Here is a 17,532-nt window from a genome sequence, read left to right as displayed (position 1 = left end):
GTGAACAAACCTCAGTTTCCTCCCATGCCCCTCAGGGACATGGCTGCAAATGAATGAATATACATGAACCCTCACACAGGTACCTTTGACCTCCTCCTTGGGTTGTCTGCCTAGTTTGACCCAGAACTCTTCTAGGAGGGCCTTGTGTGTGTTATAGAGCTTCTCAATCTTACTGAGAGGTTGGACTCTTATCGGCAGATTTGCTGAACGTCACATGGGTGCCTTGGAGATGGGAAAGAGTCATTAGTCGAAGGATTAACAGTCCTGGGTACCAGTCTGGCTCTTCCACTAGCCCACTGCTCCCTCTTGTTTTGGTGGGGGAGGCCTTGAGCTCCTATTTAGCCTTTTCTGCCCCAGACTGGTGCTCTACACCTTGAGCCATGCCCACACTTTCAGCATTTTGCTGGTTCACTGGAGATCAGAGTCTTAGGGATATGTCTGCCTGATCTTGGTTTCGAACCTCAACCCTCAGGTCTCAGCCTCTTGAGTAGCTGGGATTACAGGTGTGAGCCACTGTCGCCCGGTGCCGTATTTCCTCTAGACTCCTGCCTCTCTGGGTGGGTCTCAGTTTCTCCAAGTAGATAGGGGAAGGTAATAGGCCCTGCTAGTTCTTCGAGGCTGCTGTAAGATGACACTTATGAAAAATTTCAGTCACCTCGTCTGAGGTAAACCCAAAGGTTGAGACCCTATGACCAAGCCGTTGTCTCAGCTCAGAGCTCAGTCCAGCCCAACTTCTGTGAACCAGGAAGGCTGACTAGCATCTCAGTTCTGTCGTTTGTTGCCATGGGCTTTCCCAAGCCACAGCGTCCTGGGAACCTCAGAGGAGACCCAGGGTAAGGGGTTAAGAGCATTTGGCTTAAGAGAGTTTCCTTTTTCTTTTTTCTTTTTCAATTTCATCTCTTTGTTGGCTTTATTTTTGCTATTATCATCAGAAACCTAATGCTGGTATAAACTATTTCTACATTTATACTTCTCTGCCTAAAGAAACAGGGAACCCATCTTCCACACCAAAATTAGTTCCCATCTATCCTGCATGCATGACTGTTGGGAGCACACGTAGTTGCTATGAGGCAGGTGGTGAGCAGCTAGGTTCTGTGCATGGGACAAACTGGGGAACAACCAAACCACCCAGCGCCTGGGCAGCCACTGGAGGCCTCATCTCCTTATCTGTGCTTCAAAGGAGTTGCTCTTGCTCCAGACAGCACAAATCCATGAGGCCCACTCTACAGCTACTAACACACCTCTGGAGTAAACCCAGGACCCCCAGACAGCTCTCGTGTATGTACCCACTGAAGAGTTCACCTGTGGCTTGTGCCTGAAGAGCAAGTGAACTTCTCAACCACTGTGGTCCCAGCCCAGCGTGAAGGTCCAGAGTGAGCAAGAGATGAGGGGTCACTGGGTCAGAGTCCTTCCTGTCAGGCCATCCCCTGGGGAGTGACTTTGCTCCCACCATTGGTATGCTATTAACAGCTTCCTGCCTCCATGCCCTGGGCTGGGGCCTCGTGGGCTGCTGGTGAACACGTGTTTCCACCCCTGAGCCCCAAAGTCCTTTGCCTGGCCCAGACCCAACATGTGTGTTCTTGACTTTTACCTTCACACTCTTCCCATGGTCAGCAGAACCAACCTTAGGTACAGCAAGAGGACATGGCCTGGCAGGAAGGGTTGGAACAGTTCCCAGTGTTGGGCAAGACCTTGTCTTTCTTGCCCACAGTGACCACACTCACTGAATACTGAATTCACTGAATTTTGGGCTTCCCTGTGAATTCTTTCCTTGCTTCCTCCCCCTTTCCTCTCTCCCTCCTCTCCTCCCCTTTCTTTCTATGGCATAATGGGCTTTGTGCTCATGCACTTACTAGGCAGCCACGCCTCCAGCCTTTTTTAGAGATAGGACCTTGCTTTTTCACTGGGCTAGTCTGGATCACGGTTCTCCTATTTATACTTCCCACTGAAGCTGGGCTAACAGGCATGCACCACACTCAACTCTTCCTGTTAAGCTGAGGTCTCATGAGGATTTTTTTGTCTGTTGTTTTTGGTTTGCTGTTTTTGTTTTTCCTCAAACTTTAATCCTTCTGGTCACAGGGTAGCTGAGATGACTGGTGTGAGCTACCTCACCTCATTATATCAAGGTTTGGCAAACCATGACACAATGAATCCCGTCTGCCTTCTGTGAAGCCTGTTGGCTAACTGTAGTTTTTAATGTATTTTTTTAATAGTTGAAATAAATCCAAAGAATGAAAATACTTTGTGGCATGTGAAGAGCTGAGATCTGAGGATCATGGTTCAGAATCAGCCCAGGCAAGAAAGGCCATGAGACTCTTATCTCCAGTGAACCACCAGAAAACCAGAAGTGGTGCCGTGGTTCAAAGTCGTAGAGCACTAGCCTTGAGCACAAAAGCTCAGGAACAGGCACCCTGAGTTCAAGCCCTACAATCAACAACAACAAAAATTTCAAATTCCAGTGTCCAAACTGAGGCACTTTGAGTTACAATGGCTGAGTTGAATAGTTACAACATAGACCTTGTGGCCTACCATGTGCTTTTTACAGATGTTCACTGGTCCCTGTCCTTCTCACCCCCTTCCTGTTTCCTTGCCCCCTCCCCACTCTATTTTCTTTTATTCCCCTATTAAATGAATGGTATGACATCCTTGGCCAGTGCCTGGCTGCAGGTGAACTGGAACTCTTCCATCGCCTTGCTCCATTGCACTAAAGTCATCCTCTCTCCTCCTAGCTGCTGTGCGAAGAAACGGACTCCACATGGTGCCCATGGAGATGCAGTTTCTTGCCAGCACAGAAGGGTAAGTGTCCCGGGACATTCCGAAGGGAGCCAGGGCCTGATCCAAGGGAACTTTGGGCAAGAACCAGACACTACAGCCAGCCCTGCCCAAGTGACCCAATGTCCATGTTCCCACTGGGGACCCCTGTAGCTTAGGCATAGCCATCAGTGACCTCCATTAAAAAGGAAGCTGTTGGGCCAGGAGGGTGGCTCAGTGGTAGTGCGCTTGCCTTGCATGCATGAGGCCCTGGGTTCGATTCCTCAGCACCACATAAGCAGAAAAAGCTGGAAGTGGCGCTGTGGCTCAAGTGGTAGAGGGCTAACCTTGAGCTGAAGAGCTGAGGGACAGCACTCAGGCCCAGAGTTCAGGCCCCGGGACCAGCAGGAAAAAAAAAAAAGCAGCTGTTAGCCAGATGTGGTAGCACACACCTGCAGTCTTGAGAGGCAAAGGTAGGAGGATAGAGTGCCAGGCCAGGTTAGTCTGGTACTTAAAAAGCCGAACAGGCTAGGATGATGTAAGCTGGATAGGCTAGGGTAGGGTAGGGTAGGTGGAGAGAAGAAAGGATAGGATGGAATAGGATAGAAATTGGCCGTGATGGGAAGGACAGTTGCACATTCCTCTCTGAGGGTCTCCAGGGGCCAAGGGTCCTGGTGCTCTTCCCTTGAAGGCAGGGAGCAAGGACAGCGGGAGAGCACAGGTTGCCTGGGAGTCACCAAAGTGGGGGGAAAAGAAGAGGCTCAAAGGCCCACACTGCCCTGCAGCCCAGTAACAGCCCTTCCCCTCGACATCATGACCTGACATCCGCACAGGGACGTCACATTCAGCCTGCGGGTCCTCACTGCAGCACAGGGTCAAGGTCAGGGTCATCGGGTTCAGTCACTCCACCTGCCTTCTGATTATATGTATGTATCCAAAACCTGGCAGAGCCACAGTTCCCCTGCCAGGAGGACAGAGGCATGACACAGAGCCCCTCCTTTGAAGCCTGAGTTCCCATGAGGTCCGGCTGCCAGAGTGCGCACAGATGGGAGCACTTGTTTCTAAGCCAGGTTCCCTGGACTTGACTGGATGAAGCAGCCGGAAACAATGGGTTGCTGGAGGCAGAGCTGAGCATCTACCAATGAGCCCATATCAGTCCCTAGGGATGCACTCAGGGAGGCCTTGCCTCCCGTTCCAGTGGGCTTAGTCAAGCCCTGGCCTCTAGGAGCTTGTAGAAACAAATTCATGAGTAAAAGGGCCAGTGTGGCAGGCGGTTAATGAATGTACAGGAGAACAAAGTGGGAGGTGGCTAGAGAGGCGGATGGGGGGAGGGCGGGGGGGGGCAGAGCCTCACTGTGGTGTGCGGAGCCCACCCTAGTGGGCTGAACTCGGTTATAAACTTAGTTTAACTTAGTTTAGTTTTGTTCTAGTCTTTTTTTTGGGGGGGGGGTCCAGTCGTGGGGCCTGAACTCTGGGCCTGGGCGCTGTCCCTCAGCTCTTCAGCTCAAGGCTAGCGCTCTACCATTTGAGCCACAGCACCACTTCTGGCTTTTTTCTTTTTGCTTATGTAGTGCTGAGGAATCGAACCCAGGGCCTCATGCATACAAGGCAAGCGCTCTACCACTGAGCCACCTTCCCAGCCCTATTCTAGTCTTTTTGAATACTTGTATATTCATGACACATGGCTTTTTCTGTTCGTTTCTTTTTCTTTTCTCTCTCTTCTCTCCTTGCTCCTCCCTCCTCTCTCCGGGTTTGTGTGCCAGTATTGGAGCTTGAACTCAGGGTCTCACACTCTCCATTGGCTTTTTCACTCAAGGCTGGCACTCTACCATGTGAGCCATGCTTCTACTTCTGTCTTTTTGCTAGTTAGAGATAAGAGTCTCACAGACTTTCCTGCTCAGGCTGGCTTCAAACCACAATCCTCAGATCTCAGCCTCTTGAGTAGCTAGGATTACAGGCATGAACCAGTGCTCAAGGAGACACCAACACTTTTAAATAAAAGTCCAAGTAGTATTGCACCTGTTGGGCACTGAGCTTCTGTAGGAAACAGCCATCCAGGTCACCATGCTAACAGCATTGAGAGCGAGGATTGTGTTTGGATGGATGTTTTATTGTTTTTTATTTAAATGACATTTAATGCTGTGGTGAGCAGCCTGCATCCACACTGGAAACCCTTGTCTCATCCATTCTTTAGGAAAAATTCTTAGCATTGATATCTGAGTAGAGGGTATCCATACCTGCATCTGCTTTGCCTCAGGAAAGGCCCCTTGGCTCCTCAGCCCCCCGAGCAGCAAGCAGAATAGCCTACAACAGGCCAGGGACTCTGAACACCTTCCCTTGATGTCATTGAAAGCAGGGGTCACGCAGAAGAGGCTGAGGCCCAGCTGGATCTACCTGCTGACCCCGTGGAGGAGGAGGAATACCGCAAAAATGTCTGGAAAGGCTTCCTCATCTCCATCCCCTACTCAGCCAGCATTGGGGGCACCGCCACCCTCACCGGCACAGCCCCCAACCTCATCCTGCTTGGCCAGCTCAAGAGGTAAACTAGAGTGTCTTTGTGCCTCAACCAGAGGTGGGCTCCTCCTCCTCCTCCTCCTCCTCCTCTTCCTCCTGTTCCTGCTCCTGCTCCTGCTCCTCCTCTTCCTCCTCCTCCTCCTCCTCCTCCTCCTCCTCCTCCTCCTCCTCCTCCTCCTCCTCCTCCTTCTCCTCCTCTTCCTCCATTCATTCCCCACCCAGGGAATGTGGAACACTCACCCATGAGTGCTATTTCCTGCTATCCTAATAGGGGAGAGACAGTGAACAAAAAAGCCCTGATAGCTGAGAGGGTCCCAGTGACAAGAGTGGACCATAATAGGCCAGTTGGGTCATGGGTCCTCTATTTGCTAAGGTGACATTGGAGCAGATGGCTGGAGATGAGAGCAGGCGCTATGTGAGCACCGGCAGCAGAGCATTTCACACAGAGAGGATCAGCAGGAAAAGAGAACAGATACGGCAGCCTGTGGGTGTAGTGGTGGACACCTGCAGTGGTAGCTACTTAGTAGGCTGAGACAGGAGTAGTCCTTGAACCCACGAGTTGGAGGACAACCTGAGGAACATAGTGAGATGCTCTCTACAATGTGAAGAAGGAAGAAAGAGAGGAAAGGAGGGAAGAAGGGAGAAAGTGGAGAGGAAGGAAGGGAGGGAGGGACGGAGGGGAAAAGGCAAGGGAGGCTGGCATGCCTGTGCAAAGCAGAGGTGAGAAGGGGGAAGTTTAAAAGCATAGCACTGTCTGAGAACTCCAGCTTTCCTTCGGCTTAGATGGGAAGGCATGGTGTGCCAGAGCAGAGGAGGGCCTGACACTGTAAAAAAGCAAAGCCTGGCCGGGCGCTGGTGGCTCAGGCCTGTAATCCTAGCTACTCAGGAAGCTGAGATCTGAGGATGGAGGTTCAAAGCCAGACCGGGCAGGAAAGCCCATGAGACTCTTATCTCCAATAAACACTCAGAAAACCAGAAGTAGTGCTCTGACTCAAGAGGTAGAGCACTGGCCTTCAGCTGAAGAGCTCAGGGACAGCGCCCAGGCCCAGAGTTTAAGTCCCATGAACAACAAAAACAAAACAAAACAACAACAACAACAACAACAAAACCCTGCTGGATGGGGCAAGAGAAGTAGTGCGTTCTGTGAGATCTGAGTCTGCCCGTGCTGTGGCTGACAATAGAAGAAAATTCTCCACTCACAACCTTGTTCTACCATCCTGGCCTCTAGTTTCTAAGAAATCAAAGGAAGAATAAAGATCCAGTCCTCCAAGATTCTGTGTCTGTGATCTTCAGATTCCAGGATTCTGAGAAGCCGTGTTTCTAATGCCCTTTTCCCCTCTCCACCTCCAGCTATGGCAGTGGAGATGTAGCATATGTTTATTAGATTTGCATAAGTGCAAATATAAGCATTTGTACATAAGCACTCGTATTCAGTATGGTTCCAAATGTTGGCATTCAAGCAGAGTCAAACCTACAAGCCCAATGGAGGGAAAGTGGCCTTGGTTCCCTGTGCTAGACTCATGAGTTACTTCCCCTCACCAAGCATGGTGATCCATGCCTATAATCCCAGCACTTAGCAGGTTGAGGCAGGAGCATCATGAATTCAAGGCCCGCCTAGGTTACATAGTAACACCCTATCTCAAAAGGAAAAAAAAAGTTATTTTCCAGGACTTTTTCATAGCCCTACCTGTGTTTGGTCTGGTGAATTACCACTACATTCTAGAACTCTAAACTCTTTCCTTTTAGTAGTTGGTGGAAAACTAAACTAAACAAAACAGGGCATGTTAGAATTACAAGGGAAGGGGGCTGGGCCTTGCCTAGATTCTCATTGAGGCTGTGAGCCAGGACCCAGTTGCACACGCTGCCAGCCAGGGTGAACACACAGAGTTTTGCAACAAACCTCGGCATCTTTTGATCTCTATCCTTTGAAGGAGACCTGGCTGAACCTCATGGCTTTGGTTGGTAGTTGAACAACCAGAAGCCAATATTGTCCTCTTCTAGTATGGGAGAAGCTGAGCTCAGCCCTTTCTTCCCTGTAGTGTACTGCTGGCAGGGTGGCTGAGCATTGGTGCCGGGATCTGTAGGAGCCCAGCCCCTGATCTGGACAGGAAGCCAAGGACTGTGGCGTGCAGGGCCGGGAACTGAGTTTGGAGTGGGGGGCAGCTGCTGTGGTGGTTTTTACATGGGAACAAGGCTTGCCTTGAGTTTGAAAAAAGTGAGGAGAAAGCATTGGAGCTATGGAAAGACAAGCTTAGAAGTTTTGTTCTTGGTTTTCATTTATTTCTGTCCCAGTCCTGAGGCTTGAACTGATGACCGGGGTGCTGTCCCTGACCTTTTGTGCTCAAGGCTAGCACTGTGCCACTTGAGACACACTCCACTTCTGGCTTTTTAAAATGGTTAATTAGAGATAAGAATCTCATGGGTTTTCCTGCTCAGGCTGGCTTCGAACCGTGATCCTCAGATTTCAGCCTCCTGAGCAGCCAAGATTCTAGATGTGAGCCACTGGTGCCTAGAATTTTTGTTGCAAACTGGCTGCAACGTTCGATGGCATAGCCTGAGGCCTTTGGGATGGAAAGGGGGCTTTCCATCTAGGCTGCATGATTCTGCACCTCCAATCAGGGGCTGTGGGAGCCTGGGCACAGACACAGCTGCCCTGGAGGTCCATTTTATTCGTTCCATCTGATTATAAAATGACACAGGCACATTATGAAACACTTCAATCCAACTGATATCAGACTTCCTTCTAGTCTTTTATATCACCATATATTTAATGATGTCTATACATAGTTAATATTATTGTAATTTTTTTGCCAGTCCTGGTGCTTGAACTCAGGGCCTGGGCACTGTCCCTGAGCTGTTTTTGCTCAAGGTTAGTACTCTATCACTTGAGCCACAGTGCCACTTGAGCCACAGTGCCTCTTCTGGCTCTTTCTGTGTATGTGGTACTGAGAAATGGAGCCCAGGGCTTCATGCATGCTAGGCAAGGACTCTACCACTTAGCCCCATTCCTAACCCTATTTAATATTATTGACAACATACAATTGCTACAGTTTTATGGCCTGATTTTAATCATTAAAATTTTACAGGAAACATACATTTTAATGGATAAATTATCTTATTTGGAGTATTACACTTTGTATTAACTTATGACATTTTGATTTTTCTTTTCTTTTTCAAGATTTTTTTTTTTTTTTTTTGCTTATGTGGTGCTGAGGAATCGAACCCAGGGCCTCATGCATGCAAGGCAAGCACTCTGCCACTGAGCCACCTTCCCAGCCCATTTTTCTTTTCTGTTTATGACAGAGTCTCACTGTGTAGTCCAGGCTAACCTCAAATTCTGGATCCTCCTCCCCAGCCTCCTGAGTGCTGGCATTACAGGCCCATGCCACCATGCCCAGTTTATGATTGTTTTCATTTTATTACTATTTTGCTGTTATGAATTGTATGACTGGCCACATATCCACTACAATTTGAAATTTCCCTTTAATCACATAAGCATAGTTACTCACTTCAGAAAATCTCTACCTCATTATTTATTAGTATTTTGCATATTACTAGGCATTAACTCCATACTTTTGTTTCTTCATTTAGAAATGCCTGACAGTGAGTTTGTTTCTATCTGCTTTTTTTTTACTTTTTAAAATTCTATCTACTTTTGTCATATCATCTTGTAACATTTTTTTCTTTCTTTCCAATCTGCCACATATCTTCTAGATTTTTAAAAGATATATTTTAGCAGCAGAGTTCCTGCATAAAGAGGTACACACATTTATAAGGATCTGTGCATTTTGCCAACTTCCTCTCCAGAACACATGGCTGGGGTGAAGAGGCAACAGGCATCCCCAGCATGGGTGTGTCTGCCCTCAGTCCTCTCAGGTTTGATGACATCTATCTACCAACAAACAGAGGATGAGCACTAGCAGAAAGATCTGAGGACACCGCTGCTTGCCGTAGCCTCTGCCTAGGCTCTGTGAGGACAGAAGAGGAGGGCAGAGGTTGGACCGCACTGAGTGTTTTCTTTGGCTAAAAACATTCCCGAAGAACATTTAACCAAATGACCAGCATGTAAACATCATGTCATGCCAAACGAAGCCCAGGTCTGACTCGGCTGGACGTCCTCTTGCTCAGTCACCACAGTGCCAATGACAGCCGAGCCCTGCAGTTGGTTCACCATACTTTGACCTACCTGCTTCACTGGCCTGCAGGACACAGGCAGCGCCAGTCAGAACCTAGAGTTCCACCGAAGAGGCAGTGCTTCCTGTGTCTGGAGCAGAGGAACAGGCTGTTCCCATGCCTCCCAGGGCCCTCCCACACCCCTCTGGACCCTGTGGGCCTTGGGTAGGGCTGTGGGCCCAGCAGGTTCCCCTCACCCCTGTTCTTCTGCAGCTTCTTTCCTCAGTGTGATGTGGTCAACTTCGGCTCCTGGTTCATTTTCGCCTTCCCGCTCATGGTGCTGTTCCTGCTAGTGGGCTGGCTCTGGATCACCTTCCTGTATGTGGGGATTCGCTTAAGGTATTTCATGTCACCTTCCTGGGGAAGCTGCAGGGAGACAGCCCCAAGCTTCCCAGCACCCTGGACCACCACCTGCTCTTGGCTCCCTGTGGGTAGTGAAAATATTAAGGAAATCTGAAACCTGGTAAATGGACAGCATGAGTAAGCATTGCTATTCTTTATATTAGAAAACATTACTTATTCCTCAATATGCAATGTCAGTATTTTCCTGATTTGTCTTTTTTGTTATTGTTGAACTCTGGGCCTGGATGCTGTCCTTAAGCTCTTCAGCTCAAGGCAAGCGTTCTACCACTCGAGCCACAGTGCCACTTCTGGTTTTCTCATGGTTAATTGGAGCCTGCCTGGGCCTGCCCCTCAATCTTCAGATCTCAGCCTCCTGAGTAGCTAGTATTACAGGTGTGAGCCACCAGGACCCAACTTATTTGTTTTTTTATTGGATTTTTTTGGGGGGGTCAGTTGTAGGGCTTGAACTCTGGGCTTGGGCACTGTCCCTGGGCTCTTCAGCTCAAGGCAAGTGTGCTACCGCTTGAGCCACAGCGCCACTTCTGGTTTTCTAGTGGTTTATTGGAGATAAGAATCTCACGGGCTTTTCTGCCCAGGCTGGCTTTGAACCGTGATTTTCAGATCTCAGCCTCCTGAGTAGCTAGGATTACAGGTGTGAGCCACTGGCGCTCGGCTTTTGATTGGATTTATTGTGCTTTTTCCTATGCAGAATTCTTTTTAGAATTTTTGAGTTTAGCACTATTCAGAAGTTTCAATTACAGTTTAGAAAACATTTCCAGACAGTTATACAAACAGTCCTGTGTTTTCTTGTAGTATATATATTACATTTAAATCTTTTCACTACCTGGGATTCTCTTGGAGTTGGGGTACAGTAGGAAGTTGGGTGGAACTTTGTTCTGGTCACAGGTGTCTACCCTTCCTGCCTGTTAGTAATCCTAACACCATTTACTGGAACATGCAACTTCAATGTTCATGAAGTCTCGTTTCTCTGTGTTTGGTTGCTTATTCTTTTTGATGTCTAAGAGACTGGTGCTTAATCTTAATTACCCCTCTGTTTTCTTCTAACATCTCTACAGTTTTTAGCTCTTATCTTCAGATCTTTGATTCATTTTAAGTTCTGTCTACAGGAGGAGGATGGAGTCCAAAGTCCTCCTTTTTGCCCATGGATGTCCAGGTTGCCGAATGCCATATGAGAGAGGACCCCTTCCCATTATATGATCTTGGTACTCATGTCAAATGGGTCACTCAGCCCCCTCCAGTGCTCTGTGTGTCCAACGGCATTACTAAATGGCCTGTTTAGCTACACCAATCTGAGATGCCAACTTTTTCATCAGCAAAACTCCCCATTTGTGAGGCAGTTGAGTTTCTAGGCTTTCCATTTTGTTCCACTGGTTTCATCTGCTTATTTGCGGGCTGTTCCACCCATAAGCCTGGGTGTCATAATGACTTACAATTCACTTTTTAAAGGTCAGCTGTGCTCTAGATGGGGGCCACACTTTTAGGAATGGACGACAAATGGCAGGGAGTCCAAGTGGCCACTGGGGAGTGGTTAGTGGGGATAGGCAGTGGGCGAGAAGGTCACCATGCTTGCCACCCGCAGTCACCATTCCTAAATGCTGTCTTTCTGTTTCAGGGGCTGGAGGAAGAAGAAATCGGAGCTACAAACTCATGCAGAAGACAAGGCCAGAGCTGTGATTCAGGAAGAATTCCAGAACTTGGGGCCTACCAAGTACGTGGCTGTCTGGTGGGGGAGGTGGGGAGGGAATGGGGAGAGGATGTGTTCGATTGCCAGGGGGATTGTCAGGGAGCTACTTCAGCCTTGTCCTGGCTGTGTCCCATCCCTGGGGAAGCATTAGGACCACCGCCTGGGGAGGGAGGGTGGCAGTTTCCCAGCACAGAGCAGCGGCCCTGCCCTGGTGCTGGGGTGGTCACCAGGAAGGCCACAAAGCTCTGGGTGAGAATCTGCTCCCTCCCCACCTAGGCACCTTTCCCAGAATCCTGCTGGCACCGTCTCTGCCTCCTAGGGCTTTGATTAATGTGCACCTCCCACTGGGTGAGATAGCTAGGTTTCAGCTAGCCTCTCATGGCCCATCTGCCAGCACTTCCCTTCTGGCTTTGGGCAGGGTGCTAACTTGCTCTGGGACCCTCTCCCTCCCCAGTCTGTGAAGGGGGTTTAGTGGGGGGGGGTTCTGTCTTTTTACCCCTCTCTCCATGTCTGTCTGTCCCTTACCCTGGGACTCCTTTGAGAATGAATGACCTGCTGTCTATTCTCAGAGACCAGGGTGGGCAGTGCTGCCTGCCTGAGACCATGTTTGTCAAACCCACCCGCTCCTGATATAGGTTTGCAGAGCAGGCCGTGTTTATCCTGTTCTGTGCATTCGCCGTCCTCCTCTTCTCCCGGGATCCGAAGTTCATCCCTGGCTGGGCCAGCTTCTTCACCCCTGGGTGAGATTCTGGGGACCTCTGGGATGGAGCTCTGCAGGAAGGGGTCTAGGGTGGGCCTGTGGAGCTGGAGGGATGGCGCAGCTGGGAGCCCTAGGCTGGCTTTTACCTCGCCCCATGTCACCATGTCACCATGTCATTCTGGTTTCATTGCCCTCTGAGAGTTGTTGAGGTTTGCATAGCACATAAGGTTTGCGAAGTGGCAGGAGCTCTGCCTTGGGAATCAGATAGAACTGGATCTGATTCTAGCTCTGTCCCATAACAGCTGCCCAACTGTGGACAATGCTTTTTCCTTCCATCTCTTCCTCTACTCACCCTCCTCCCCTGCCTCCCTTCCTCTGGGAGGACTGTGATGTGGAGTCACATTGGGTGACAGGGACACAGACAGAAGTGGAAACATTTAATTGCATGCTGTGAAGAAGAAGCAAACCATTTACATTATAAAATATTGAGGTAGGGCATTGACACTGGAAAGTTCTAGAAAGAACCAGAAGTCAGAAAAGGCAGAGGTAAAGGCAGTGAGTGGAGTTACTCTGAGAATATCTTCTGCAGCCTGAGGCAGGAAGAGACTGAGCAAGTCTGGAGGACAGAAGGAAGTCCTGTGGCCTGGCAAGCTGGAAGGACAGGTGGTGGAAGGAGGGAGGGGCCTTCCCACAAGGTCTTTATTCTTTTATCTGAGGCCTGGGAACCTGGGAATGGCAATCACTTTACCTCTCCAAGCCTCCGTTTCCTCATCTGTAAAATAGTATGAATACTTATGCAATGACATTGAAATACAACTTGCTTTTTAAAGGCAAGGTTTTATCTGCAGCATTAGTCACAGCCCTGTAGGGAATACAGACCTGTAGGGAATGAGTTGATTCCTCACTATGAAATGCTCGTATTGCATAGTCTCTATTAAGTACTTACAGAAGAAATAAAGTGTCAAGTGTAATCCTAACTACTCAGGAAGCTAAGATCTAGAGGCTCATAGCTGAAAGCTAACCCAGGTAGAAACATGAATAAGACTCGGTCTCCAAAATAACCAAGAAAAAGCTGGGCTAGAAGTATGGATCAAATGGTAGAACACCAACGATGAACAAGCGAAGATGAGCAAGCGAGAGATCCGAACAAGCGAAGTTCAAACCTCAGTAATGGAAAATAAAAGGAATGAGGTTGGAAATAGCAGGCTGTCCATGATTATATTATACTACTCTTGTCCCATGCACACACGTGTGTGTGTGTGTGTGTGTGTGTGTGTGTGTGTGTGTGTGTGTGTATAAACATGCATGTGCATATTGAGCCTGATCTCCAGGAGCCCAACAGCACAGAGAAAAGACAGTTATTTCTACTTTTTCAGTTTAACATCATTTGAATTTTTGGTGAGTGTGCATAACCTTGGCTATTAGAAAATTTAAAAAGCAGATTACAAATAATATAATTAGTGTGATCACATTTCTGTTAAGAAATCTTGTACCTCAGCAGGGTTTCTTTTACCTAACTGTCATGTGTTTTATAGAAGTATAACTACAGGCAATAAGCACACCATCTCAAAGGTGCTGTAAGTTCCCACAGATACATAGTCCTGACCATGGCATGGTCAAAATATTGAATCGTTCCTGGATGGGCATTGTTTTGAGAGGAGCCACAGTATTGGGATTTGAACTTAGGGCCTCCTGATTGCTAGGCAGGTGCTTTACCTCCTGAACCATCACCCCGGCCCTTTCATTTTGCTATAATTGTTTTTTTAGGTAGGTAGGTTGTTGTTGTTTTGTTCTTGGCAAGCCGCAATTGGTAATTCGACCTCTGCCTCTGGTTGAGCTGGGATCACAGGCATACATCACCACACCCAGCTAAAAGGAACTAAACAGTCATATTAAAAAGAGAAAGGAGCCAGGTGCCAGTGGCTCACGCCTGTAATCCTAGCTATGCAGGAGGCTGAGATCTGAGGATCATGATTCAAAGCCCCCAAAAGAAAGTTTGTGAGATAAGTATAGCCATATTAAAAGTAAGGTTAGATAAGAATCTCCAAAAAATGACCCAAAAGCCAGAAGTGGAGGTGTATCTCAAGTGGTAGAACCCTAGCCTTGAACAAAAAAAAGCTCAGGGACAGCAACAAGGCCCTGAGTTTAAGCCCCAGGACACACACACACACACACACACACACACACACACACACACACACACACACACACACACACACACACACACACTCAGGGACAGCAACAAGGCCCTGAGTTCAAGCCCCAGGACACACACACACACACACACACACACACACACACACACGAAATCCCTACTTTGTATCACTCTGTGGATGAAAACACACACACACACACACACACACACACACACACACGAAATCCCTACTTTGTATCACTCTGTGGATGAAAACCTCCCTGCACAGAATCTGTGGGACAATCTGATTCTTTCCCAAGGATTGTTCCTGGGAGAGTAATTGAATCACAGAGTCTTCACATGGAAAATTTTGAATTGGGGCACCAGCTGCCCTCCTGAGGGGAACTCCATTCTCCCAGTACCAGTGTGTGACCCCATATGCCACGCTTGTCTCTCTCACCAAAGCTGCTTTGACAGCCTGTTGGCAGCTGAGCGGAGCAGCACTGGTGTTCTGCTTTGCATTTTCCTGCTGGAGGGAGGCAGGGCAGCCTTTCCAGCTCTTCTTCCCAAACCTGCAGCCAAAGGAGCTTTGTGAGCAATAGACTCTGGCCCTCATTGAACTCAGAGCCAGAAAACCACAGTTCCATCTCAAGTATTGGCTGGACCAGCACATTTGGGACACGGAACAGAAGTCTAAGTGAGGGAGGCTGGGAGGACTTCATGGACCCCGATGCCCCATGGGTTTCAGATTCCTCCATTTGCTCCAGGCCTCCTCCAAGGTCCTTGGCCTAGCACAGGCTCAGCAGCAGCATCAAACACGTCGGGACGGAGCTCCATGGTGGGTCCAGTGCAGGCCAGTGGCTGGCAGCCCAGCCTCCCACTGTGCCCTTCCCAGTGGGCATAATTCCCTGGCACAAAGTTTCCTTGGCAAACCTGCCAGATGGTGCATGGCCTGCTGAGAGCCAGGGCCTCATGTTTGGGGCTTTGTTGTTGTAGGTTCATTTCCGACGCAGTCACCGGCGTGACCATTGTCATCATCTTATTCTTCTTCCCGTCCCAGAGGCCTTCGCTCAAGTGGTGGTTTGACTTCAAAGGTATGGTGGCCGCAGAGGGTCTTGGAGAGAACTGGGATGTGGGATGTGGGAGTCTGCAGTCTTGAGAGGCCTGGCCGTGCCAACCACGTGGCCTGCTTGTCCCCTGAGCTAAGTTGTGACCTCCTCCAGGGACTTCAGGCTGCCTGAGGCGACAATCTAAGGCAGGTGTGAGCAGCAACTGTTCCCAGGTCAGATCCAGCAACTGTTTTTGTACAACCCAGGAGCGCTGAATGGTTTTTACATTTTCAAATAGCTGGGGGAAAAAAGGAAAGAAATCCAAAGACACATAGCTCCCAACACATAATTGTTATGTGAACTTCAGGTTTCAGTACCCATGAATAGTTATGCGTTTTCTCAAGGAATGTGTGGGAACTGTCTTCAGTTATGTAAGTACGTAGACAATGGCCTCTGTTCTTGCCTCTTAGCCCACAAAGCCCCACAGACTTCAGTGTGTGGCCCTTACACAAGCCCTGGCGACCCCCTGGCCCAGCGTGGGAACTGCAGTTCTACTGCCAAGGGGCCTGGCAGCAAATCCCCATGCTGGGTTTATAGGGAAGCGCAAGTGCTGGGGTCCCAGGGGTCCCAGGCCTCAAAGGCAGTTCTTAAAAGCCACCGTGCACCTGAAGGCCACCTTCAGGTTGCACTGAGGACCCCACAGGCTCCCAGCAGAGGCTCCCTGGAAGGTGGGGCAGGCCCCACCCCCAGGTCCAGGCTACACTGGCCTTTGCCTGAGACAGTCAGGAGCTCTGGGTAAAGAAGCTGGAAACAGATCATAATCTATCAACTTTCTATTGATTAAATAAAACATTATAGAAAATTCAGCAGGTGAGGCTTGAGAATCCAGAAGGAGGCAGGGGTTCCTAAAGCTACTGCAGTACAGCTGGGAGCCAGGAGGGGGAGCAGGATTCCAGGAGGAGGACAGGGTGGAGGGGCAGGAGGGCAGGCAGGGTACCAGGAGTGGGGATCCAGGTCCCACAAGGGGGAGCTGGATCCCAGGAGACCTCTGCAGGCTGGGGGCCTCTACAGTGGCATGGCCCACTCTTGTCTCTGTCCTACTTCCAGATGATTTCCCCTCCCCCATGTTCCCTGCTGAGCCCTCCCCCTCCCCATCACCTTCTCATCTCCAGAGAGGCCATGGCTTCTTGGCTTTGTCTCTGGATCTCTTCATTTTAGTGCCTGGTTTTGCCTATCTCCTTCCTTGTCGTGTTTTCATGGCTTTGCCATATCTGATCCCTTCCGCAGGCACTTGCCGCTAGTGCCTCCTGCACAGCTTCCTCGGGCCTGCTCCTCACTGCCCCAGCCCGCCCAGCCCAGTGCCTCCCTCTGTACACCCACCTCACCTGCACCTTTAGCTGCCCCATTGTCTCTGTCCCCCACGCTGTGGCTGAGAGGGGACACCTGTGGTCCAGCATGTCCTCACGAGTAGATCTTCCCTAGAGGGAGGTCTTGGCCCCATGGGACCCTGGTGCCCATCCCTATCTCTGTCCCCTATGGGGACTGGATGTCCAGTGCATCAATGGGGGCTGTGGAGGAGGGACATGACCTAAATGACCACTACCCCAGCTGTGTTGCCAGTTTGCCAGGTGACCTCCTGCAACTGCAGGAGATCCTCTGGGCCTCTCCAAGGGAGGGTTCCCAGAGGCGCCTCCTGCCCCTGCTGTGAGAGATCTTAGAGACCAGGGACCACCCACACGGATGCCCACCGAGCTAGCACTGATGCACAGCAGACGCAGGGTGGCAACTGTCTCAGTCCTGCGGCCAGGCAGGACAAGCAGAGGCCACAGAAAGCAGGCAGATGTTACTCTCTTTCCTCGATGGCCAGTCCGTGGACATGAAAGTTGAACGTGAAAGTTGAAACCAGGCCTGTGCCTGCCTCAGCCCGGGGTCCTAAGCCCCCATGTCTGATCTGGCTGCTGCCCTGTGTAGATCAAACTTTATAGGAAGACTGCGTGCTGGGTCCCTGTTTTATTTTGTCTGTTGACACGAAACTGTGATGGAGCGCGCGTGCGCACACACACACATACACACACACACACACACACACACACACACAGAGAGCAAATGGCAATCCCAGATCACCCCCTCTCCTGCCAGGCAGGAGTTTTGTGACCGCTTTGTG

The 17,532-nt window shown here is 49.7% G+C and overlaps 1 protein-coding gene across 8 annotated transcripts in view; it reads left to right on the top strand.

Moving 5' to 3' along the window:
- The window catches only part of Slc13a3 (solute carrier family 13 member 3), a 52,459-nt gene that overhangs the window by 22,523 nt on the left and 12,404 nt on the right, over positions 1–17,532 (top strand). For 5 of the 8 annotated variants that reach the window (XM_069989907.1, XM_069989902.1, XM_069989904.1 and 2 more), the window contains exons 4-9: positions 2,730–2,796; positions 5,105–5,290; positions 9,652–9,777; positions 11,414–11,509; positions 12,121–12,225; positions 15,316–15,413. In XM_069989907.1, the coding sequence (XP_069846008.1) occupies positions 2,730–2,796; positions 5,105–5,290; positions 9,652–9,777; positions 11,414–11,509; positions 12,121–12,225; positions 15,316–15,413 (678 nt within the window). The remainder of the gene's footprint in view (positions 1–2,729; positions 2,797–5,104; positions 5,291–9,651; positions 9,778–11,413; positions 11,510–12,120; positions 12,226–15,315; positions 15,414–17,532) is intronic. The other 3 variants (XM_069989903.1, XM_069989909.1, XM_069989905.1) reach the window with 3 other exon arrangements.

This window comes from Dipodomys merriami, unplaced genomic scaffold (genome assembly GCF_024711535.1).
Source record: "Dipodomys merriami isolate MVZ:Mamm:240054 unplaced genomic scaffold, mDipMer1.0.p SCAF_39, whole genome shotgun sequence".
Classification (NCBI taxonomy): Eukaryota; Metazoa; Chordata; class Mammalia; order Rodentia; family Heteromyidae; genus Dipodomys; species Dipodomys merriami.
The sequence above is the reverse complement of the archived record's forward strand: the minus strand, read 5'-3'. Positions and strand labels throughout refer to the sequence as shown.